Raw genomic sequence first — 26,397 nt, forward strand, 5'->3', positions numbered from 1 at the left:
ATATACAACTATAGATCTCTCAAAGTTTCAAAAATGAGGGTACTATATTTAGAATGACATGTGGAATTTATAGTTCTATTATTGTATCCTCTTTTTCCTTTGATTTTGATCTATATTTTTATAGTCTTGATTTCTAATCTCTCTTTTTTCTTAGTCAATGAAAACTCTACAACTGATCTAAACTCTTTTGTGGAATATCCCAGGGCATAAGTAAATCTACACATGGAAAACCAAACAGCACAGGGTGTGGGATTATTGTCCTAACGCCCTCTGTGCTTTACATTAAAGACACTGCATTTACTAGTAAAGTGCAGAATGTTACATCTATATAGTCTTATGCTTACAAAACCTTCCCAAGAAAACTTCCACAAAGAAACTGGTTTCTGATGAGAAAAAATGGGCGGGGGGAGTATAAAAAATCCCAGGGGTCAGGAAAAACTTGTCCACTCAGTAGAACTTGTTTGAAAGACAACCTCTATTTGAAGAGCACCTGTCTTAGAACGATCACTTCTTTGAACCCAGCTTGGGTGGTCTGCCCAAGCAGCTTTCCTTGTAATTTAAAACCCAAATGACTGGAAGCACTTTTTAACATCAAACAGAAAGCCCCAGATTTTAAAAGTATCTTCTGAGAAGACAGTAAAATCTTACTGTCCATTCCGTCAAAAGTACACTGTGGTTGGGGGTGGAGATAAAGGTTTTCTGACCCAGATAATCATGAATACATGAGTGAATCTTGTATCAGTAGGTCTTCTCACTAAAAATGTTTTCTCTGAAAAACAGAGGACAGAAAAGGCATCACGAAGGTGGGTTTGTTTTTTTTAATCCAAGAAGAACATAATTTGAATACAAGTATAGTATACCTCAGACATTAAGATTAGTATCTAAGATGTTATGAAATAGTTAAATAGAAAAGCCCTAGAGAGCTGCAGCCGAAGAGGACTTGATAATATCACTTAGGAAGTACGTAAGTTTATAACCTTACGCGGGTTCATACTGACTAAGGCTTTTCAGAAAACACTGTTCACAAATCCATTATCTGATACCAGTGTCAAGAAAGCAGACATTTAAAAACAACTGCCATTGGCAGTTTAAAACCAGAACACTTATAAATTATAATTTACCAAATGCCTTTGGTTTGCATTAAGCATTTATTCATAATAGATGGCATATCACTTATATACATGGAAGTGAGTGAAGGCTTTATGTTCCTGTGGAGCAAAATCCTGTGCCAAGTAACGGAGTCACAACAATACAGCTGCAAAGAGAAACTGGGAATTTTTGTAAATTATTGCTTCAGCCCTCATGGAAAGAAAGAACGGGCTTGATGTGAATAAGTGTAGGAAAGGACAGAATATTACAAATGACAGAGGATGGTTAGCAAATGATATTGTTTAAGGAAAGATTATCTGGACTGAACCAGAACACACAGACCTGGAGTAATACCAGTTTCCTAGGGAGGGGTGAAATGAATATTAAAACTAGAGCTCCCAAACATATTATAATTTACCAAGTACATTTTGTTTGCATTAAGCATCTAATAAATGGTATATAGTTTATATTCATCATTTTCAAATTATGCTTTGTCATTATAAAGCTCCAAACTAAAACAACTTGTTTAGATACTATCAAAAAGAATTATCTGAAACTAGGGAGAGGCAACTGCAGCTAGAATTCTAACAAGCTTGCGAAGAGCTGACTCATTGGAAAAGACCCTGATGCTGGGAGGGATTGGGGGCACGAGGAGAAGGGGACGACAGAGGATGAGATGGCTGGATGGCATCACAGACTCGATGGACGTGAGTTTGGGTAAACTCCAGGAGTTGGTGATGGACAGGGAGGCCTGGCGTACTGTGATTCATGGGGTTGCAAAGAGTCAGACACGATTGAGCGACTGAACTGAACTGAACTGCACCCACCAAGCAAGTGGCTGCTCACGCAATGGGGCCTGTGATGTAGGCCTGGCCCTGAAGGCCTGGCCCACATGAAAGCTGCATGTGCCAGTTCTGAAGGCTAAAAACAGACTAGTGTCAAAGCACTGAAAACTCTATTATACAACTACTCTTGAGTGACTTCTAGTTCAGGTCCTTGATTCATCCTTTGTGGAGTCCTCATAGCATACAGCACCAAGCTGGCTGGGCACAGGGATGTCTACATGAAGGGACAACCGTCTTCCTTGTTTCAAGCAGAACATACAAGAAATAACTGCGGAACATACCAATACATTATTAGCCACATTTTCTACTTTTAAACAATCATTAGAATGACTAGGGGTGGGAGCCCCATCCCCTAGCTAAAAGTGTCTCGTAATTTTGTACTGATATTTCAGGACTCAAAAGCATTTTTCCTTCAAACTCTTCTATACAACGGCTCTCTTTCCTCTCTTTGACACAGAGAATAACAAAATTCAAATACTGAACTAGTACAATTAGATAAGCAGGTCTTGGTTAATAAGAGAATGCCTTCTCCAGGCTTCCCTGGTAGCTCAGTGGTAGAGTCAGCCTGCCAATGCAGAAGACATGGGTTTGATTCCTGGTCCAGGAAGATGCCAACTGCTGTGGAACAACTACGCCCGTGGGTCACAACTACTAAGCCTGTGCTCTAGAGCCTGGGAAGAGCAACTACGGAAGCCTGCCTGCCCTAGAGCCTGTGCTTCACAACAAGAGAAGGCCTGCCAGCATCAGAGACCCAGCGTCAGAAACTAAAATAAATAAAACTTTAAAAAAAGAAGAAAATGTTTTTTTTGGCAAGAAATCTGGGGACAGAAGAATGATGCAGAAAATTTAACAATAAACAGATGATTCAGTTTTAATATTTTTGTGACCACAGAGAAGGTGGATTTGTGACAGAATTTTGGGGTATTTTTGCAGTGGACATTTGAATCAGTGTGAGCTGCAGGTAAAGAAGAAAACTTTTCCCCACTGGCACTGTGATGGTTAGCATAAATTCACACAGCCTTCTCCACCTCTGACTTCCTCCTTTCTGACGCTACAACACTTAGGGTGGGTGTGGATAGCCGAGGAGCCAACATCCAGGAACTGGAAATAAAAGACAGCTCAAGACTGGGGTAGAGAAGGGATGCTGATAGTGCTGCCGACCAGCCAGTCTTTGCTCCGCAGATGTAAATTATGTGCCTTCTACACCTCAGTTTGCATCAAAACTCAATGTAACAATTATAAATGATTACTACACTGCATATCATATTCTACAATGTAACATTTTAAAAACACTAAAAGTAATTTTTTAATTCAGGGATTTTCCTAAGTATAATGATGCCTCAGAGCAGGAGAAAGAAATCTTCAACTAGATGAGTTATTTCAAAGATTCTTGTTTAGCTGGTGAATTTGGTATAATTAGAATAAGCAGTTTAATTATTCCACAGAGACACACTCTAATTTTAAATGAGAAATCACATATATTTTAAGTACAACCTAATTAGACTTCTTGCGTTTCCTAAAATTAACCTCCCACTGAGATGGTGTTTTGTTGCAAAGATTAGAATAATACATTTAAAAATTAGGATGAACATAAAATTAAAACATTAATTTGAAGTCTAGTGTTAAACTCTGTCTTGTCTAATAAAAAGACAGCTATGATTAGCTAGTCTTTAGATATGTTCTTAAGTAGGATCTGGTTATATAATTTTAAAGTCACAATTAAACATGTAGGCTCTGGAGAAGACCCCAGGTGGCGTGCAGTGTTAAACAGCAGATTAAAGTCGACACAACTAATTTCTTTACTTTAATCTTATTAGTGGTATAACAGCTGTCATCTGTAACCATTTCTGTGCTGCCTTTTGAGACAAACAAAATGCCTCAATATGTCAAATGGAGAACAGTATTTATCAATCACTATGGTAACCCACTCCAGTATTCTTGCTGGGAAAATCCCATGGACAGAGGAGCCTCATGGGCTACAGTCCATAGGGTCACAAAGAGTTGGACACGGCTGAGCACACAACACACACACACACACACACACACACACACACAGCTAATCAGCTTTCAAAATAGCTTTTTAAACTTTCATTATCTTGAGGAAAGTTATTTACTTTTAGTAAATCTTGATCTAAAAATAGCTATTTAGAATTACAATAATCCTGCCTAGAAATAAGGAATTGTTTGTTAACAATGGATTGTATCCTAAACTTCACCCACACCAGCAAATAACATTTGATTAACACTTAATGAGAGGCTGTAATGTAGCAGACACATAAGGTGGTATGTGGTTTCCACCTCTATATCTATATCTGGTATTGATGGGAAATAAGTCTTATGATGAATTTACTCTGTATTTACCACCTGATTTAAATCATGAAAAGGGTATTGAAGGTAACACAGAGATGTTGTACTGCTTTTGTAGACTTCACTGCTAGATCTTCTCTGAATATTTTGTCTCATACATACAAATAGTTACAAGTGGTTTTGGTTCATCTTTCTGAACTTCTGTTAGATCATTCTTCTTGTCCCCCTTTGGCTCTTAACCAGACTAAAAACCTCTCTCTTGGGTGTTACCACGTAGGCAATAAGATAGTAAAGGGAGAATACCAGAATAGAATGCTCAGTTCTAGCTGCCGATGTGATAAGAGACGATAAATCATTCAGTGTTTTTAAGCCTTAGTTTCTTCATTTATATAATGTGATAAATTGATGAACATGTGTCAAAGACTCTGTTAAATAAATGTAATATATTTATTAATATAAATAGCTTTATTACTCTTATATTTCTGACAATGCCAAGTGTTTTGCAGGGACTCATTACAACTTCTTTGTAAAGGTTTTCTCTATCTCTCACTCATCCTTTAACCACAATACTAAACAAAGTGCTAACCACATGGCAATAAAAGTATATATTAAATGAGTGAATTCCTCTTTGGGTAAAACAGCATAAGCAATGAGGGCTTAAATTAACGTAATAGAAAGATGAGACAATAATACAAAGATGAGGAATGAAAAAGATATAAACTTTCTTCAAAATGTGAAAACAATAAGGAATAAATAATATCTTTCACTTTTCCCTGAATGAGTCATTTTGTCCAATGCACTCGAACTTAATTATTTTTTATACTGTACTGACAGTGTCCTAATAATATCAAAATGTTTACACCTTCCAAAGTGTGCCAGGTTATTTCAGGTCTCCATGTTCTTGCACATGCTGTGCTCTCTGCTGAGGAAGAGTTGTTAATTTGACAAACTCTGAATCTATCTTTTAAAACCTATAGGAAAGACTCTGTCTTCCTCTGGCTGTTAATGACACCATCCTTTCACTGTCTCTGCACTTGGCGCATTCTTGTACAGTTACACTTAGCATCAAATTACCTTTTCCCTGTTTAGCTCACTTTTTAATGAATGAGCCTGCTGATGGTTATGGACACAGTGTTATTTCCACAACTCTACTGCTCAGCACACAACCAATGGTACCAATCCCCCAGGTGCGTGAGGAAATGTGTAATAACACATTTGGTTGTCACAATGACTGGGGGCAGAGGTATTTAATGGGTCAAGGAATGTCACACAGCATGGGGTGTGTGACCCAGTGCCATTAGTGTCCCAGGCCAGAGTGTGACAACTCACAAAGCCCTTCCATATACATTACATTTCACCTTCACAACCCTGCAAGGCAGAAAGCTTTTCCCCATTCCCCAGATGAAAAATCCTACAGCACAATGAGGTCTTAAAGGCAGGTCTGACATTAAACACTGGCAAAGCTGGTATTTGAACTCTAATGCTCTGATTCTAAATCCCAGCTGAGTTTAATTCATTAGTGCATTATAGTCCCTTGTCTCTAATTCTAAATACAGATCCTGGCTTGAGTCCTAGAACTAATCAAATGAGAAAGTGAATATGTTTATTGTTGTTCAGTCGCTAAGTAGTGTCTGCCTCTTTGCAACTCCATGGACTGCAGCACACCAGGCTTCCTTGTCCTTCACCATCTTCTGGAACTTGCTCAAACTCATGTCCATTGAGTTGATGATGCCATCTAACCATCTCATTCTTAGCCGCCCCCTTCTCCTCTTGCCCTCAATCTTTCCCAGCATCAGGGTCTCTTCCAATGATTCGCTCTTTGAATCAGGTGGCCAAAGTATTGGAGTTTCAGCTTCAGCATTCAGTTCAGTTGCTATCAGTCGTGTCCGATTCTTTGTGACCCCATGAATCGCAGCACACCAGACCACCCTGTCCATCACCAACTCCTGGAGTTCACTGAGACTCACGTCCATCGAGTTGGTGATGCCATCCAGCCATCTCATCCTCTGTCGTCCCCCTTCTCCTCCTGCCCCCATCCCTCCCAGCATCACAGTCTTTTCCAATGAGTCAACTCTTTGCATGAGGTGGCCAAAGTACTGGAGTTTCAGCTTCAGCATCATTCCTTCCAAAGAAATCCCAGGGTTGATCTCCTTCAGAATGGACTGGTTGGATCTCCTTGCAGTCCAAGGGATTCTCAAGAGTCTTCTCCAACACCACAGGTCAAAAGCATCAATTCTTCAGTGTTCAGCCTTCTTCACAGTCCAACTCTCACATCCATACATGACCACTGGAAAAACCATAGCCTTGACTAGACGGACCTTTGTTGGCAAAGTAATGTCTCTGCTTTTGAATATGCTATCTAGGTTGGTCATAACTTTCCTTCCAAGAATAAGCGTCTTTTAATTTCATGGCTGCAGTCACCATCTGCAGTGATTTTGGAGCCCCCCAAAAATAAAGTCTGACACTGTTTCCACTGTTTCTCCATCTATTTCCCATGAAGTGGTGGGATCAGATGCCATGATCTTCCTTTTCTGAATGTTGAGCTTTAAGCCAACTTTTTCACTCTCCTCTTTCACTTTCATCAAGAGGCTTTTGAGTTCCTCTTCACTTTCTGCCATAAGGGTGGTGTCATCAGCATATCTGAGGTTATTGATCTTTCTCCCAGCAATCTTGATTCTAGCTTGTGCTTCTTCCAGCCCAGAATTTCTCATGATGTACTCTGCACAGAAGTTAAATAAGCAGGGTGACAATATACAGCCTTGACATACTCCTTTTCCTATTTGGAACCAGTCTGTTGTTCCATGTGCAGTTCTAACTGTTGCTTCCTGACCTGCATATAGGTTTCTCAAGAGGCAGGTCAGGTGGTCTGGTATTCCCATCTCTTCCAGAATTTCCCACAGTTTATTGTGATCCACACAGTCAAAGGCTTTGGCATAGTCAATAAAGCAGAAATAGATGTTTTTCTGGAACTCTCTTGCTTTTTCCATGATCCAGCGGATGTTGGCAATTTGATCTCTAGTTCCTCTGCCTTTTCTAAAACCAGCTTGAACATCTGGAAGTTCATGGTTTACGTATTGCTGAAGCCTGGCTTGGAGAATTTTGAGCATTACTTTACTAGCGTGTGAGATGAGTGCAATTGTGCGGTAGTTTGAGCATTCTTCGGCATTGTCTTTCTTTGTGTTAGTCCTTCCAATTAATATTCAAGGTTGATTTCTTTTAGGATTTACTGGTTTGATTTCCTCGATGTCCAAGGAATTCTCAAGAGTCTTCTCCAACATCACAGTCCAAAAGCATCAATTCTTCAGCACTCTGCCTTTTTTACAGTCCAACTCTCACATCCATACACGACTACTGGAAAAACCATATCTTTGACTATATGGATCTTTGTCAGCAAAGTGATGTCTCTACTTTTTACAACACTATCTAGGTGTGTCATAGCTTTTCTTCCAAGCAGCAAGCATCTTTTAATTTCCCGGCTGCAGTTACCATCCATAGTGATTTCAGAGTCCAAAAGAATAAAATATGTCACTGTTTTCACTTTCCCCATCTATTTGCCATGAAGTGATGGAACCAGATGCCATGATATTTGCTTTTTGAATGCTGAATTTTAAGCCAGCTTTTTCACTCACCTCTTTCACTTTCATCAAGAGGCTCTTTTGTTCCTCTTCACTTTATGCCATTAGAGTAGTATCCTCTGCATATCTGAGGTTGTTGATACTTCTCCCAGCAATCTTGATTTCAGCTTGCAAGTCATTCAGCCCAGCACTTCAAATGATGTACTTTGTATAGAAGTTAAATAAGCAGGGTGACAATACACAGCCTTGTCATACTCCTTTCTCTATTTGGAACCAGTCCGTTGTTCCATGTCCGGTTCTAACTGTTGCTTCTTGATCTGCATACAGGTTTCTCTGGAGACAGGTAAGGTAGTCTGGTATTCCCATCTCTTTTAAGAATTTTCCACAGTTTGTAGTGATCTACATAGTCAAAGGCGTTAGCAGAGTCAATGAAGCAGAGGTAGATGGTTTTTTGGAATTACCTTGCTTTTTCTATGAACCAATGGAGGTTGGCAATTTGATCTCTGGTTCCTCTGCCTTTTCTAAATCCAGCTTGTACATCTGGAAGTTCTCAGTTCACGTACTGTTGAAGCCTAGCTTGAATGAGTTTGAGCATTATCTTGCTAGCACATGAAATGAGCAAAAGTGTATGGTTGAACACAGAAGTAAATTTTAGCCTAAAATACATTATGTGTTAGACTGTGTATATATTTGCAAAATATGACATTGTAATCTTCATCCTATTTAGGTGTTTCTCAACAATCCAAGTCTCAGAAGGTGACAAGACAAAAGAGGTTACAGAGTTAGCAAAGACCTACATAGTTCACAATTCTGAAAGTGCTACAGAGTGTTTTCAGCAAGACTGCTGTATTATACTGTCTAGAACCCCAGAGGACTTGGCCACAAATTCTACATCAATTGTTTAGGTCATTGACATTTTCCTTACAGAAATACACTGCTGATTTTATGAAGGAAATTAATAAGAAAATAGGATTCACTTAACAGAAATTAGCTTTACAATCATTTCTGCTGGAATGCATAAATTTGAAAAATGGAGAGAGATTTGTATTTACATTAACTCAAATGTCAATGCTGAGAAACATTTATATGAATTTTGATTTTCAGTAAGGCAACAACTTGATCTCTGAATCAATAGCTAGGCTTGATAAAAATGATTCCCTGGAGAAGGCATTAGTGTAAAAGGAAAGAGCAAGAAAGTTAGAGCCTCAAATAAGTTGTTAGTAACGTCCCAGGAAGTGATCTAATAGTGATAGTCCAAGTTAAATATTTTAAGTAAACAGGTAAGCAAAAGTGTTCAACCAATGAACTATTACTTGAGAACTTTCTACATGGAAAGAAAATGCCTTAATGTAGAGTGGCTAAGAAAAAAGTTTAAAATTGCAAACTTTATCAGAAAACATGAATCCGGAAAGTACCAGTGTAATTCTGGTAATACAACCACCCCACCTAGAATGAAGTTTTGCATTTCTTATTGGGAAAGACAGAGGTAAGAACAGGATGAGACAGGGCTCTGAAACCTGCATCAGGTGTATGACTATGTCATGCTTTGGGATAGATGTTTAGTAATATGGAGATACTGTGTGCTTTCCTTGAGAAGAACAAAACTGCAATTTCAAAAAAGCTTAGACTGAAATAAGTCAATGCTTTCCTTTCTTCTTTTGAGTACTATAATCATTTGTTTTCTTACAAATGTTTTATCTTTCGCCTAGCAGTTGAAACTGCACTACTGAGTCTTAAAGGCAAATTACTCAGTTCTTAAAAATATCATAAAGCTTTATTTTGTAGTATAGGATTAACATTCTGAGCTGCATCAGGCTATCAGGATTTGAGTGGGGAGCTGGTGGCAGTAACTGCTCTTGCAATCTTCTCACCTTCTAAACATCTTAATCTCAACTTCAAAATAGGCTGCTGCTAAGTCGCTTCAGTAGTGTCCGACTCTATGCAACTCCATAGACGGCAGCCCACTGGGCTCCCCCATCCCCGGGATTTTCCAGGCAAGAACACTGGAATGGGTTGCCATTTCCTTTTCCAATGCATGAAACCAACTGGTTCTAATTTCAGAAGACAGCCAGTGAAATGATTAAGTTCATCATGAACAAACTTATTCCATATTAAAAAGTTGGACTATGGTCCATTATGGTCAAGTCAGAGAAAACAGAGGCTAAGAAGTATATTTTTTAGTTTTTATGAAAGTAAGACAATGTTACTGGGATTCAAACTAAATCCTAATTATAAGGTTAATAATGAGGAAACCACTCTGTGTGACCCAAGGGACACCAAGAAAGTTAACATTTGAGGACTATAAAGAACAAGAGTAGTATTGTTACTTGTTCTTATAGAATTCAGGTATTTTATTAAGCAATATGTTGTCTAATCTTTGATCCTGAAAGTAAGATCTGCACTCTAGAGTACGTTACATTAGCATCCAGGTACAGGACGTTTAGTGTATTTAATTCTCTATACACGTCCTCCAAATGAAGGTTAGGAGAAAAAAGGAAAGTTCAGTCAGTCTGAGCTTGTAGAAACATTTAATGTTCATAAAGAATGATACCCTAGAGAACATGTAGAATGTGCTTTCTCTCTTTATTTCTACTTTAAACTTTGGGCATTTATTCATTCTTTCTTGATATGGAAGATTGTAGAAAAACTGCTATGAGGTTGCAAGGAAGGCTCTATTATATAGTCCAATATTTTCAATTCAATCTGGAGTTTAAAAAATCTTTTAATATTTGTATTTAAAGTATCAGAATCTAGGTTAGAAGGGACAGAAATTCGCTTAAAATATTTCAAGTAAAAAGAGGCATTTACTGTAAGGCTGTTGGGAACGTTCACGTGAATCCAGGAGAAAATGAGCTACCAGACTTCAGGAGGGCAGGAACAATGCCAGCTCTGTGGATGGGGCCTCCTCTCATTTCCAGCCCCTCATCTCTCATGAAGCTCTGGTCTCCTCCTTCCTCCCACAACTGGCCTCCATTAGTCCTGCTAAACTTGGAGTGAACACAGCCCTGTAATGACCATCCCAGAAGTTACTCTGCATGATTTTTCAAATTTAAACACAAGACACACACACACACACACAATGGTTGGAGTTTTATGGTTTTCCAACTGCAAACTCCTGAGAGACAATCTTGACTGGCCCAGTTTAACTTTTTGGGCTGAGTTTTAAGACTGTAAGGTTGGCTGCTTTTGAGTCAAATGTTCAGTCTTGGTTTAACCAGCTGTGGTCATTGAGGGAAACATCCCATGGCATAAAATACAGCTGCTTAGAAGAGGCACAGGTATAAAGCCTAGAACATGTAATATCATAACACCCAGAAAAAGGAAGGGCACAACAAACAGCAACGGAGTTGAGGTACATATGACAAGCCAAGAAAAGAGATAAATGGTAACATGGAAGGAAACTAATAGTGAAGACAGAATTAACAGGGTTTAGACTGTGTTGCAAACCAAAGAGAAAAGCAAAGACCCAACAGTAGATGAGCTCCAAAGAGAACAGACAAGGCAGTCAAGCAAGAGACGGGAGTAAGCAGCAAGCTGTAGGCCAGGCACATGAAGCCACGCATCGGAGGAAACCAAGTTTGCAGACATCAGATATGTAGCAAAGCATTCCTTTTATGAAGGGCTTATGTATATCACCAGGCTGGCTGTTCCTCAAAGGTAACACAGGCAGGCTAGTATTAGTGATACTTAGAGTTTAACCCATTTCATTTTCCATTACTATAAGTTCCCTAAGGAAAAGGTCTATTTCTAATGGCTCCTAGATGTGGCAATCCCATTCCTATGTCCATACAACTGATCCCAAAAAGGGAATCCCTAGAGAACAGTTTCCCTGGGTATCAGAATCGGAAGCCCAACGTCATTTACCTGCTTCTGGCATCCACCAGAATACCCCTTTTCCACTATAAATGAACTGCATCAGTTGCCACCCTGTGAGTATCACAAGACCAAGAGAAAGGAACAGAAGCTTCTAGGGATTAAACCTCAATAATCCTGGGAGAGTAATTCTGAACATTCTGTCATCTGGAAAGAATACACACTCTCTGAGAAACAGTATAATGGCTCTCTCTCAGGTTGTAGTCATGTCCCAAACACGACTGCTCGCAATCATCATGCTAGCAACGGCCATGTATCTGGCTGCTGGTGACGGTGAGGGGTAAACAAGGGAACCATGCTAAGCCTCGGGCACTGTGACTGGCATTGAGGGTGCGCTCAATAAGTGTTAAGTTCTGTTTCCTCACCAGCTTCAAAGAGTCAAGTAAATGCAGTATGGCCATCATTCTAAATTTATTTACTTTTACTGTATTCAGTGATTACTGTTTTACCTGAGACTGATTTATGGATAGATAAATGTATATACTCTAAATAAGAAAAAAGAGAACTTAATTTGTTTGACATGAATAGATGGGTATACTTTATAAAGGCCATAGTAGTAGGAAGAATTTATTTTTCACCATAGATTAAAATGGGGGTGCTCTGATTTTAAAACTGTGATAAGGACAAACCCAAGAATACAGTTCCAGCATTCCCTTTGACCTTCTAAGTAAAGCAGTTACAGACAAAAGATTCACAGAAACTGAAAGATGGAATACAAAAATACTGCCTTAAGTCTAGCTAACAGACTGGTCTAAATCAGGCCCTTAATCATCTAGGACTGAGATGTAATCATATTTTAAGTCCACAGACTAAAATATGTATTTGATATAGTGTGTTATTTTACTGCTTTACTTCCATGTCTCAGAAAATTCATTCATTCATATATGGAAATGATACTTATTAAGACATCATATGATTGACAAATAATGCATTTACTATGGTCTCTGATCCCAAGGAATTAGAGTCCCTTTGAGTAAAAGATAACACAAGTAGAATACCTGGGAACATTAATACAGGGCTAAACTGGACTATTCTCTAACCTGTTTGATATTTCTTCAATGATTTAGATAAAGATACTTATCTTTTACACATCAACTTCAGATGTGACACAGTGTTAAAGAAAAAAAAACTAAGTAAGCAGCCAAATCAGGATCCAGAAAGAATCTTGACAGGCTGGGCCAAAATTAACCAGGACGAAGTCTGGACTGAGGGTGGAAAAAACAAATGACCAAGTAAAATTAATAGACCATAGATTCTTAGAACCCAAAGTGACACAGACACAGGGATTTAAAGCTCAGTAATTAAGTAGGGTAACGTGTAGTCAAAACAATAACACCCGCAAAAATAAAAGAGAAAGAAAAGAAATCCAATCCATTGATATTAACTAAGTGCTTTCTTTGTGCAGGGCACTTAATGAACACATGTACTTTTAGCAGCCAACAAGTCCTACCCTGCACAGTAGTATTACCATTTAATTAAGGCTCTGTTATAACAATTTGGCCCATGATACCATAGCTACGAAGTAAAAAGCAGAGACTTAGGCTCAGATCTGACTCCAGAGTCTGTCTATTCTTCATTATACCATGCAATGCTTCATGCTGATAAGACTATTTCCATATACAAATTCTGTCCAGAGGGACAATGGAGGAAGAGAAGCAAGGTTGATGGAGAAGAAAGAGGGACTATTTGGTTCCGCAGCAGGACAACCTAGAGTAGCCTGAAGACTAGAAGAGTTAAGTAGAATAACTTAACTATTTGGCCCCTTTATTGTTTGTGACTATCTGTCAAGGACTAAGAATTCCAAGCAAGTAAAAGCCAACTTAGGAAAGACAGCCCAGTGATGATTTTTGGTGGCCCCAAAAATCTGCTGGCTTCTTTATGAAATATGAACATTTACTGCTGTCTGAAAAGAGTCTGATGCTGAAGCTGAAGCTCCAGTACTTTGGCCACCTGATGTGAAGAGCCGACTCATTCAAAAAGACTCTGATGCTGGGAAAGACTGAAGGCAGAAGAAGAGGGCAGCAGAGGATGAGACGATTGGATGGCATCACTGACTCAATGGGCAAGAGTTTGAGCAAGCTCAAGGAGATAGTGAAGGACAGGGAAGACTGGTGTGCTGCAGCCCATGGGGTCACAAAGAGTTGGACACGACTTAGTGACCAAACAACAATATTTGGGCCTGGGGATGTGGAATGCTGTAAGTGTCAACTCTAACTTCTATTCACTGCCGCTATGTAAATAGACTACAAAAACACAACACAAAGTTTAGGCCACAACCTTAGTCACAACAGATCCATCTTCTTATTCACATAATATGGGGCATTCTTTATGCCCAAAGAAAATGACAAACTGCCATTTATTTTCAAATATTAAGGGCTATGTTAAGGGACAAACTAGTATATACAGAATGGATAAATGACAGAGTCCTAATAGCACAGGGAACTACAGTCAATATCTTGTGATTAAACCATAATGAAAAATAATATACAGATAATAAAATAAAAGAAAGTCCATATATATATAACAGAATCACTTTGCTATACAGCAGAAATTAACACAACACTGTAAATAAACTATACTTCTGTTTTTAAAAAAGCTATGCTAAACAACTGTTATTAGCCTAAACCAAAGAAAAGCTTAGAATATGTCATTCATTATTTTGTTATTTTCTCCAATTAAAATTAGGAAGAAGAATAACATGAGTCATTCCGAAAGTAGATACAACATGAAATGAAAATTGTCTTGTTTCAGGGTGATCTTTCTTGGCACCAAAAACAATTTTATTGGAGCACATTTGTTAAAAAGGTTGACTTAAGAATACCACATCCTGGCCAATTCCTTTTAATAACGTGTGTGTGTGTGATTTAAATGTAACAATGTCGTGTTAGTTTCAGGTGTGCAGTACAGTGATGTAGTTTTATTTATATATCTGTATCTCTATAATTCTCTCTATATACCTTCTTTTTCAGATTCTTTTCCCTTATAGGTTATAATGAAATACTGAGTATAGTTCCCTGTGCTATACAGTAGGTCCCTGATGGATATATATATTTCATATAAACTAGTGTGTACCTGCTAATCCCAATCTCCTAATTAATTTATCCCTCCCCTACTCTTTTCCCCTTTGGGAACTGTCTGTTTTCTGTGTCTGTGGGCCTATTTCTGTTTTGTAAATAAGTGCATTTGTATCTTTTTTTAAAAAATATTTTATTTTGTTGTTTAACTTTACAATATTGTATTGGTTTTGCCATATATCAACATGAATCTGCCACAGGTATACACGTGTTCCCCATCCTGAACCCTCCTCCCTCCTTGTACCATCCCTCTGGGTCGTCCCAGTGCACCAGCCCCAAGCAACCAGTATCGTACATGGAACCTGGACTGGCGACTTGTTTCATATATGATATTATACATGTTTCAATGCTATTTTTTTTTGGACTTCACATATAAGTGATATAACATGATACCTGTCTTTGTCTGGCTTACTTCACTTAATAGGATAATCTTTAAGTTCATCCATGTTGCTGCAAATGGCATTATTGCATTCTTTTTTATGGAATATTCAGTTCAGTTCAGTTGCTCAGTCGTGTCTGACTCTGTGACCCCATGAACTGCAGCACACCAGGCTTCCAGGTCCATCACCAATTCCTGGAGCCTACTCAAACTCATGTCCATCGTGTTGGTGATGCCATCCAACCATCTCATCCTTGTCCCCTTCTCCTTCTGTCTTTAATCTTTCCCAGCATCAGGGTCTTTTCCAATGAGTCAGTTCTTCATATCAGGTGGCCAAAGTATTGGAGTTTCAGCTTCGGCATCAGTCCTTCCAATGAATATTCAGGACTGATTTCCTTTAGGAGGGACTGGTTGGATCTCCTTACAGTCCAAGGGACTCTCAAGAGTCTTCTCCAACATTACAGTTCAAAAGCGTCAATTCTTCAGTGCACAGCTTTCTTTATAGTCCAACTCTCACATCCATACATGACTACTGGAAAAACCATAGCTTTGACTAGACAGACCTTTGTTGGTAAAGCAATGTCTCTGCTTTTGAATACGCTGTCTAGGTTGGTCATAACTTTCCTTCCAAGGAGCAAGCCATGAAATTCTGCTGAAGCTGAAACACCAACACTTTGGCCACCTGATGCGAAGAACCGACTCATTGGAAAAGACCCTGATGCTGGGAAAGACTGAGGGTGGAGGAGAAGGGGATGACAGAGGATGAGATGGTTGGATAGCATCACCGACACAATGGACATGAGTTTAAGTAGGCTCCAGGAGTTGGTGATGGACAGGCAAGCCTGGCGTGTTGCAGTCCATGGAGTCGCAAAGATTTGGATATGACTGAGCGACTGAACTGAACTGACTATTCCATTGTACATGACAAACACACAGCTAACATCACACTGGATGGTGAAAAGCTGAAAGCATTTCCTCTAAGATCAGACAAGACAAGGAGGCTCACTCTCACTACTTTTATTCAACATAGTTTTGGAAGTCCTAGCCACAGCAATCAGAGAGGAAAAAGAAATATAAAAATCCACACTGGAATAGAAAAATAAAATTGTCAGTGTCTGCATATGACATGATATGATACGTAGAAAATCCTAAAGATGCTACCAGAAAACTACTAGAACTTATCAATGAATTTGGTAAAGTTTCAGAATAAAAAATTAATATTTAAAAATCTGTTGTATTTCTATATACTAACAATGAAAGATCAGAAAGAAGAGTTTTTAAAAATTTTCATTTATCAGTGCATCAAAAAGAATAAAATATCTAGGAATAAACCTAGCAAAAAAAGCAAAGGCCCAGACAACTGTAAGATGCAGATGAAAGAATCTGAAGATGACAGAAACAAATGGAAAGATATACCATGTTCTTAGATTGGAAGAATAAATATTGTTAAAATGACTATAGTACTCAAGGCAAAATACAGATTCAATGCAATCCCTATCAAATTACCAATGGCATTTTTCACAGAACTAGAAGAAAAATTTTTAAATTTGTATGGAAACACAAAAGGCTCTGAATAGTCAAAGCAATCTTGAGAAAGAAAAACAGAGCTGGAAGGATCAGGCTCCTTGACTTCAGACGATACTACGAAACTTTGTAGTTTCACACTAATCAAAACAGTGTGGTAGTGGCACAGAGACAGAAACATAGATCAACAGAACAGGACAGAAAGCCCAGAGACAAACCCGTGCGCTTAAGATCAATTAGTCTACGAGAATATCCAAGGAAGAAAAGACAGTCTCTCCAATAACTGGTACTGGGAAAACTGGACAGCTCCATGTAAAATAATGAAATTAGAACATTCTCTTAACACCATACACAAAAATAAACTTAAATTGGATTAAAGGCTTAAATGTAAGACTGGATAATATAAAACTCCTAGAGGAAAACACAGGCAGAACACTCTGACATATATTGCAGAAGTATCTTTTTGGATCCATGTCTTAAGAGCAATGCAAATAAAAACAAAAATAAACAAATAGGACCTAATCAATAATAATTTGAAAAGGATTCAAGCAGGTTTATGAGCCTTCTCTGGTTCTAAAAAAGAAAAGCAACACAGTGAAGATTCAGAAAGATTTCAAAAATTACAGTTTTCAGAAGTGGGTAGAATCCTCAGTTTCACACTAAAAAAAATCTGCTGAAAGCAAAATATTCACTCAGAGGGAGTTACCTAGCAATAATTACAGGACAACTGCTGAGGCACTATGTGGAGTAAAAAGGGAGATGGGCAAAACGATGAGGAAAGAGGAGCAGGGAGTTCCTTTATCCACTTACAGAGCTCTGGGCTGCAGCGGGAGTGAAACATTGGGTGTGCAGTCATAGGGGGCCCACATGGTAACTGTTGAGATGATCCACATGATAAATATTACTAAACAGTGACTGAACTTTCTCAAAGCCTCTTCTGTTTATCACTGAGAAAAATGAACTAATGAAGGATAGTTAAAACAAAACCAACAACAGTTGCTCTAGGTAAGAGCCATGGAATGCCACAGGAGGCAGAAAATAAGATATGCTAATAAGGTGGTGGCAAAAAGCTCAGGATGTTGAGGGCTGGGAGCTCAAGAGGGATAGAAGGGGAGGATGCAGGCAAGTTGAGAGTAAAGGGAGTACCCAGCAACTATGCAAGTCCCAAGGCCAGAAAGCTGTTAGAAGGAATATGAAAAGGAATACTTTTCGAATTAAATCACTGACTGATGCCCACCAGTGTGCTTTGAGCCTACATTTAAATGTAACAAAATTGTGATATTTCTTTTTCCTGTCTCCAAGTAAGCAGCATAATACTCTCAGCCTTAATCTGTTCGCCCTAAGAAGGGAGGCTAGGTTAGAAAGTACAGTCATGATCTTGAGCTGTGCTAAGGACAGGGGAATCTTAGAGTCAGTGCTAGATGCCCACAGCCTTTTAAGCTGGCCTCACTCAGTAGGCAGTACCTGGTTGAAAACACAAATCTATTAGCCTAAGATGAGATGAAGAAACAAACTCTCGGTCCTGGCACTTCGGCAGCTGGTGGCCATCAGAGAAGCACTGATCTGGACTCTCAGGGTTCCATGGCCCCTTTCCAAAGCACGTGCACTAATGCTTGGTTAGGTCTTTTTAGGAACTGTGGGAAAAACCTCTTCTGTTCTCTACACGAGAGGCATAGATAAGCACCAGAACATGCCCTTTGCCACAATGACAAAGGCAGCTTTGGGGAACAGGCATTTAATCTAAGTTACCATCAAGGGACCTCAGTGTCACGCATGTTGAAGCCTAACGAAAAACAGAAAACAACAACAATAAAACAAAAAAGGAAGAAAACAAATGCTACCAAGTACATTTAAGGTGAACAATATGAATTAACAGTTATGGAAAGCACTGTCCCAAATAATCAAATACCGTTTCCTTTCTTATCTCAAACACTATGTTTGATTCCTTCCTTCCTCTCTCCCTGCCAATCAACATACACTGAGTATGTGTACAATGCATTACCTGACAACATGCCAAGTAACACACTGTCAACAAGGTCCACTGTGATAGGGAATAATAGCAACTCTTTGGGGACACAACATCTATATGTACATTGTAACTACCCTATGGGAGAGTTTTCTGCTCCAAAGAAAGATACTCTGACTTTACAGGGTACTTACACCTTCTTTCATTCATCTCTACTTTGTCAGTAAAGCAAAAGAACCCAAACTAGCTCAGTGTCAAAGTGTGTACACAGAAATATCTCACATCAAATTGATAACACTGTCTTAAACCAGGCAAGACTGCCATTTTAAAAACTGTCACCTAACATTTATAAAACACTTTAAGGTTTACAAGCTTCCCTGGTGGCTCAGATGGTAAATCCGCCTGCAATGTGGGAGACCTGGGTTCGATCCCTGGGTTGGGACGATCCCCTGCAGAAGGAATGGCTGCTCACTCTAGTATTCTGGCCTGGAGAATTCCATGGACAAAGGAGCCTGGCAGCTACGGGGTCACAAAGAGTCAGACAGACTTAGTGACTTTCACTTTCACTTTTAAGGTTAACAAAGAATTCTCACATACATTATCACTTCAGTTGATCCCCATGCTATGAGGTGAAAATGATTACAAATGAGGAAACAGATGCAAGAAGATTAAGGCACTTGTCCCAGTTCTCTTAGCTAGTAACTGGCAGAGGTAAAACTGGAACCCAGATTGGTTTCACTCCAAAGCTGGTGCTATTTCTAATTTATCAAATGTCTCTTAGAAAAAAAAGATAACATACTCAAGGAATTATTTTTCCCTGTTGTAGCCAGTGGACAAATGAAGCACCCACTTTAGCTGAGCTAATTAAATACTTAAAAGTTTCTCAGTGACATAAGTGAATTTTTATCAAAACTTTTTATTTAAACTCTACAAATGTCTCCACAAAATATCCAAAAAGTTTACATGTTACAACTCAGGAATACAATATTTCTGAAATAATGCTGTCTGTTACTACATCCTTGGTGGCCAGGGACCAGAGGGTAACTTGAAATAATAAGAAAGTAGATCTTGTGTCTAAAGGGGGTACAGGATCCTTAGGATGGAGCAATTTATAGTTAAAGACCAAATGACAGTTCAGCTCCCAACTCTTTGGCTGGGACTCTAGACTGTGGCAGTCTGGGCCCCAGACTGCTCTTCCTGTATGTTAGGGACTTCTTCAAATTTCACAGCTCAGTCCTTTGTTAATGTACTTAGTCACCTTTTTTTGTATGCAATACAAAAGTTAGTTTTCTCTTACTAGTATTCATTTCTGTTCAAATTTTGTTAAGTGGTTAGAACTTCTCACAAGTTCATCAGGTCTTCTTGATTTGGGGTTAGTAAAGGTCACAGACCAGAGGAATTTCCTTCATAAGGCTTTTTAGGCTCAATTTGAGTTTTGTAAGTGAAGTCAAGCACCTCTGTTTTTCTCCCTAATGGGGAGTGTAAGCTTTGCTATTCAAACCTGCACACACATACAATTTTCTTGTGGTTCCCCCATATGGAAACCATAGGCAGAAATGACTCACAAATGAAACGTGAAAGACAGATTAAAAAACTATACTTACTTGGGAGGAATTCGTGAAACAGTGTTCACATTTGTGACTGGGACCACTACTTGAAGAATGTGTTCAAGGGCTGTTAATCCACCAGCAGCTTGAAATGCAATCTGATCTGCTACATTCTAAACAGAAATACAAGGAGAAATTAGCTCAATTTCCCAGACATAAAATTATAACCAAATGAAATATTTAGTTGTAGCGTGAAATATTCTGTGGGTTCAATTATTCTATAAACACTTATTGAATGCTTACTCAGTGCTAGGAATTACAGGTCAAAAGTGGTGAACAAAAAAGATCATGGTTGCTGTCCCCTGTGAAGCTTAAAATTTAGTGGATGAGACCAACATTAATCAAATACGTATAACAATTTCCACTATAACAAGCACTCTGACGAAGGAAAGACGCTCTAGGAGAACAGTGGGGAAACTAAGTCTGTATTGGGGAAAGGGTCAGCACAGGCTTTTCTGGGAAAGTTGAGGTTTTGAGGCAGGCAAAAGGAAAGGGAAAGGGATGAAGCACTCCAAGCACAGGAAAAAATCATTTATTAGGTAACTTTTTAACAATACTTTTAAAAATTGGATCTTTTTGTAATGTTAATTACCACCTAACAAGATAAATTGACTTCCACAAAGATTTCCTTTGCTAGAACTTTTCTCTTTAGTAATACAAGATAATTTAATACCTAAGCAGTTAGCTTCATCTTTTTTTTTTTTTAACCACTTTAGCTATTTTAGGGAGAATATTAAGTAACCATTTTAGAACTCAACCTATGATTTTTTTCTAGACAATTTCTGAATTATATACAGTTCTTGTGTAAAGGATATCTAAGTTCTTTGCCTTCCTCTGGCATGAGGAAGGCAAGAGTTTTTAAACATACACAGAATCACTGTGTCAAATATGTGAAAAATAGGATGGCAACCTGCTGTGGGCTGAATCGTGTCCCCACCCTCTTCTGAGTTCTTATGTTGAAATCCCAATCCCGAGGACCTCAGGATGTAACTGTGTTGGAGGATGAGAAATTTAAAGAGGTGATTTAAATTAAAATGAGGCTGGTAGGGTGGGGCAGTAATGCAGTATGACGGGTGAACTTGGCAGAGAAGGAGACACCAGGGATGCACAAAGCAAAAAGCCTGTGTGAGGACACAGCAAGCAGGTATGTTTTACAAACCAAGGAGAGAGGCCTCAGGAAAAACCAAACCTACCCACACCTTGACCTTGGAGTTCAGCCTCCAGAACTGCGAGGAAAGAAAGTTCTATTATATTTAAGCCACCCAGTCTGTGGTACTTAGTTATGGCAGTCCTAGCAAACTAATATTCAACGTCTCTATTACAACAACACCTTGCATTTGTTTTAATAGTATTCTCACAGTTATCAAGCCTTGAAATGTCTTTGAAATACTGAGGGACTTTTGGTGGGGGGCGGCGGGGGGGCGGGTACTTGGCAGAGAGAGATGAGTTATTCACAAGCTCTGCCAAACACGTTTGCCTGATTCTTCTGATACTCAAAGCAAAATGCTCTGCCTGCTTTATGTGGACTAGCAATTATTGGTTCCAGAACATGTCTGGAATTTGACAGTATAATATCTTAATCATTCATTTATTCCTTCTTGGTACACAATAAAATACAATAAGAGACTATAAGAAGTTCATCATGAATCCCACATAAGAGACTTCACTTATAAGTCCCAGATAAGATTTTAACCTTAATTTTTAAGATTAACAATTAACAATTTATGTTATTAATGAGAAAATGTTTCCCTGCAATAGAACAATCAGAAAACTGAAAAACTAGGTGCTCAGTAATTTATTTAAAACCATAATGCTGTGACCATTCTTTCTTCTTATGCTGGGATGTCAATATAAATAGAAAACAGTAATAATTTTTACATACACAGATAAAACTGCACTAATCACAACCATATAGCCATATCATAACTATATGGCAAATTGAACACACCGTGTAACAATTACAAAATTAAAAAATAAGGCTCTAAAACATGGCATAGTCCCCCTGATACCCATCCTACTCATTCTCTCGCCCTCTGCCACATGTAAAGGTTATCCTGATTTCTGAAGTCATTGATTCCTTTTGTCTTCTATTCAGTTCTATAAAAACAGGCTCACACTCCACATATTCTACAGTATTTAACTTTTCTTGACTTTCTTAATTGCAGCGTAGCTGCTTACAATGTTGTGTTAGTTTCTGCAGCACTACACCATGAGCAGCTACCTGCCCTCCCTCTCGGTCCTCCCTCCCACACAGCCCCTGCTCCATCCCTCTCAGTCCTCACAGAGCACCTTGCCGAGCTCCCCGAGCTCCCCGTGCTAGGCAGCAGGTCCCACTAGCTTGCTATTTCACACGAGACAGTGTCTGTATGTCCGTGCTGTTCTCTCAGTCTGTCCCAGTCTCCTCCCCCATGATTTGCGTGAACAGAGCACAAGTTCGTTCTCCACATCTGCCATCTCTATTTCTGCCCTGCAGCAATGAATACTGGGGTACATGCGACTTTCTGAATTCTGGCTTTCTCAGGGTATATGCCCAGTAGTGGGATTTCTGGGTTATATGGTAGTTTTAGTCCTAGCTTGTTAAGGAATCTCCATACTATTCTCCACATTGGCTGTACCAATTTACATTTCTTCCAACAGTGCAGTAGGGTTCCCTTTTTCCCATGTCCTTTCTAGTATGTGTGAGTAGCTTTTTTTGATGATGACCATTCTGAATGGTGTGAGGTGATACCTCATTGAAGTTTTGATGTGCATTTCTCTAAGAATGTTGCTCTATTATTTTTCCCCCCTAAATTCATCAATTTTATTGCCTACAGCAGTATTTAGTTCATCTTGCTTGCTGTACAGTGTTCCCTTATCTAATTATATACCTCACCTTATTTAAATCTTTCAGTGTTTCACTGTTGATTGACATTTGGGTTGTTCCTGCTTTGAACTCTGGACAACGCTGCCTTCAACATTTCTGAACACGTATTTCGGCACATGTGGCATGTAGCTGTGCTGAGTATACGCTTAAGGGTGGAACTACTGGGTCACGTTGCATGCATAGGTCCCATGTTATTAGTTATGGCTCAACAACTTTCTAAAATATTCAGAACAATTCCTGTACACACTGCAGTGCAGTGATGATTTCAGTTACCTTAAATTCACATCAAAACTTGGCTTTACCAGTTTTTATTTTTTTTTTTCCAGTTTTTATTTTTTTTTAAACCTTTAGTCATTTCAATGGGTGTATACTGGCATTTGAGTGAGGTTTTTGTTTGTCTTCCCCTGATAATAATGAGGTTGAACACCTTTTGTTTACTGGCTTTTTTTTTTTTTAATTTTGAGGATCACTTTACAATAGGGTGAGGGCTCAGACCATAAGGATATCATCCAATTAAACCTGACGAGTGCTTACAAGTTCTGAACGTTTCCATTTCCCTAGAAATTCCCCTCATGTGCTTTCCACAGCCAATCCTTCCTCCCTGAAGCAACCACTGATTAATGCTACCACAGCTTGGCTTTCTCTGCTGTAGAATGTCATATAGAGGAGATAATCTAGTACATATGAATATTTAAGTAGGTAGTGATGAGTTATCCTACAAGCAGTTTATCAGAGCCAGGCCCAGGGTAGCCCGGGCAGCCTAGGGCAGCATCTGAAGCCTAGGGAAAACGGCAGGGGGGCTCTGAATTATGAGGGGGAAATACACACGTACATTTGTCTCCTTTCTTCTATACTCAAGTAGGAATTATAGATAAAATATTTAATAATATTTTAAAAATAACCACATTAAAAGTAAGGGAAACATGGGTGTAAAACAGGGATGGAAGAGCTGATAATAATGCTTCCTTGGCGGTCCAGTGGTAAAGAATTCGCTTTGCAATGCAAGGGACACAGGTTCTATTCCTGTTCTGCGAAGACCCCACATGCTGCAGAACTAAGCCGGTTGCCATAACCACTGAACCAGCACTCTGGAGCCCACGAGCTGCAACTACTGAAGCCCTTGCGCCCTAAAACCCATGCTCCACACTAGAGAGCCCACCATGATGAGAAGCCCACGCCCTGCGACTAGAGCAGCCCATGCTCTCCACAACTAGAGAAAGCCCACATGCAGAAATAAAGGCCCACCACAGCCAATGCATACATAAATAAGTAATTCTTAAAAAAAAAACCGCACAGAGCAAGAAGCCAACTTTCAGCAGACTCTTAAAAGAACATCTGCCTTTCTAGACTCTTCCTGCTTTCACAGTGATTCAGGCTCAAGTTCCGACGACTCCTCTCCTGTTACAGCTCTTCACTCTTGCCGCTCTGCCCATGCCTACTCTTACCATGTCAGTTTAGGCTCTCCTGGTCTCCCTGCAGCAGCCTCCTAATTAGTATCTCTGGATCCAGGCTCGCAGCAGCCCCATCCTCTACGGCTGTGCTTCCCAAACTCTCTAACACAAGTCAGGTGTTTTGTTTGTTTCTTTGTTTTTAAGATTTTCACTCCATTGTGACCAATACTTTTGTGAAATATTATACAAATGAGGGAAAAAAGATATACTAAGTTTGAGCCCATATTTTAAAATATTAGATGAGAGTCATGAAACTCCTCTTGATCTGTACACTTACTCACCCTGTTCTAGTGACAACAGCCTGGTGCTGGCCTGCGGACTCCTTTTTTAGTAGTCCTGCTATGGATGCCTTTATACGCAATGAAGATAATATTGTCAAGAGTAAACGTGATCATGCTACTCTGGGGGTAGAACATGTGAACGATTTCTTCCTCACTGTGACTGAATGAGGCCCAAATTCTTTCACACAGTTCTTCAGAATCTGAACCCTCTCTAACAGCCTCCTTCCCTGTCATGCTCCTACCTCTCTCTCAACCGAACTCCCCATATGGCCCGTGCTCTTTCAGGCCTCTGTGCTTTTGGGGTATCCCTTCTCAGAAGGGATGACCGTCTAGCTTTTCTTCTTTGTATCCCGCTAAACTTAGAGCTTCTCGCAGTTGGGGACTACGTCTGTTTTATCATCACATCCCCAACACTTAGCAGACAGGGGTGTACTCAGCAAATGCATCATCAGTGGTTGCTGAATGACAGTTGTGAAAAAGAAGACTCACAAAGGTATTTTAACACAATTTTAACTGTGAAAACACAGGCAGTCAACTGTTCTAGTATGAGCCTAGGATAAAATTCCCATTCCTGTTATTGCATGTAGCCAAATGGAGCAGTTTTTCACCAGGATGGAAAAGGCCAAACAATGAAATTCAGGTTTTCAAGACTGAAAGACACGTTCACCTTGAGACTCTTTAATAGCCATTAAGGAAATACATTCTCCACTCATACTCTGTTTCAATATAAAGCCTCTATATTTTGATACTTCTCAACTCAAAAACAAAGTATGTCATACTTTAAGCCCAGCAGATGCACCCATCGATGCAATCTGTCCGCAGAGAAACAAAGCAGCACTGCTGCCATCCTTGTAGACCTTCCACAACGGGAGGGGACGGGGTCAGCACTGCAAAAGCGAGGGGAAGAGGACTGAGGGAACGCAGACCATCTTAATGTACACATCTATGCCTTCAAGACAAAACAAAATACACTCAGAGCCTTTCATGCAATGCCAACAACATGGATGTGACCTCTTGAAAAACTTAAGACATGGGCTCTAATAGACATTAAGCAGGAAAAAATAAGCTGATTTCAGGAACATAAAGGACACTGAAAGCCAAATTTTTTACTAAAGTATTATTGAAAATTGAAGTTCTAATTTGTCATTTGCAACTTTTCAAAGAAATAAAGCAAAAAAGCAAAACCAACTGTGGGAAAAAAAGAAAAAAAATCTCACAAGTTTCTCCCCAGAGTCAAAGGCAGTTCTGGTTACATGCACTTTGGGATGCTCTTCCCCAGAGCATGGCTAAACGGAAATACTGGGCAGCATGCTAACTTCTCCCTCATGCCCCGCACCAACTCCTATTCATGCCATCGTCTCTGCTCTTCTCTGTGCTCCATTTCTCTTTTTGCAAGCTCAAGAATGGCAGCTGACTTATCTCTGCAGCCCGAGTGCTGGCACAGAAAATGAATGGTACATTCTTGATGGGTGAGTAGCTGAACAAAAGGATGAATAAACAGAAAGCCTTCTCTCAAACAGCAAAAATGTCCTGTGAGATATGACAGTTTACCACAACATAGAG

At 39.3% G+C, this 26,397-nt stretch overlaps 1 protein-coding gene across 3 annotated transcripts in view; it reads right to left on the reverse strand.

The window, feature by feature from the left end:
* SCAPER (S-phase cyclin A associated protein in the ER) overlaps nt 1-26,397 on the reverse strand; it is a 419,624-nt gene that overhangs the window by 135,420 nt on the left and 257,807 nt on the right. For all 3 annotated transcript variants that reach the window (XM_070358560.1, XM_070358561.1, XM_070358559.1), the window contains exon 24: nt 20,237-20,352. In XM_070358560.1, the coding sequence (XP_070214661.1) occupies nt 20,237-20,352 (116 nt within the window). The remainder of the gene's footprint in view (nt 1-20,236; nt 20,353-26,397) is intronic.

The sequence above is a fragment of the Bos mutus genome, chromosome 21, assembly GCF_027580195.1.
Source record: "Bos mutus isolate GX-2022 chromosome 21, NWIPB_WYAK_1.1, whole genome shotgun sequence".
Taxonomy (NCBI): Eukaryota; Metazoa; Chordata; class Mammalia; order Artiodactyla; family Bovidae; genus Bos; species Bos mutus.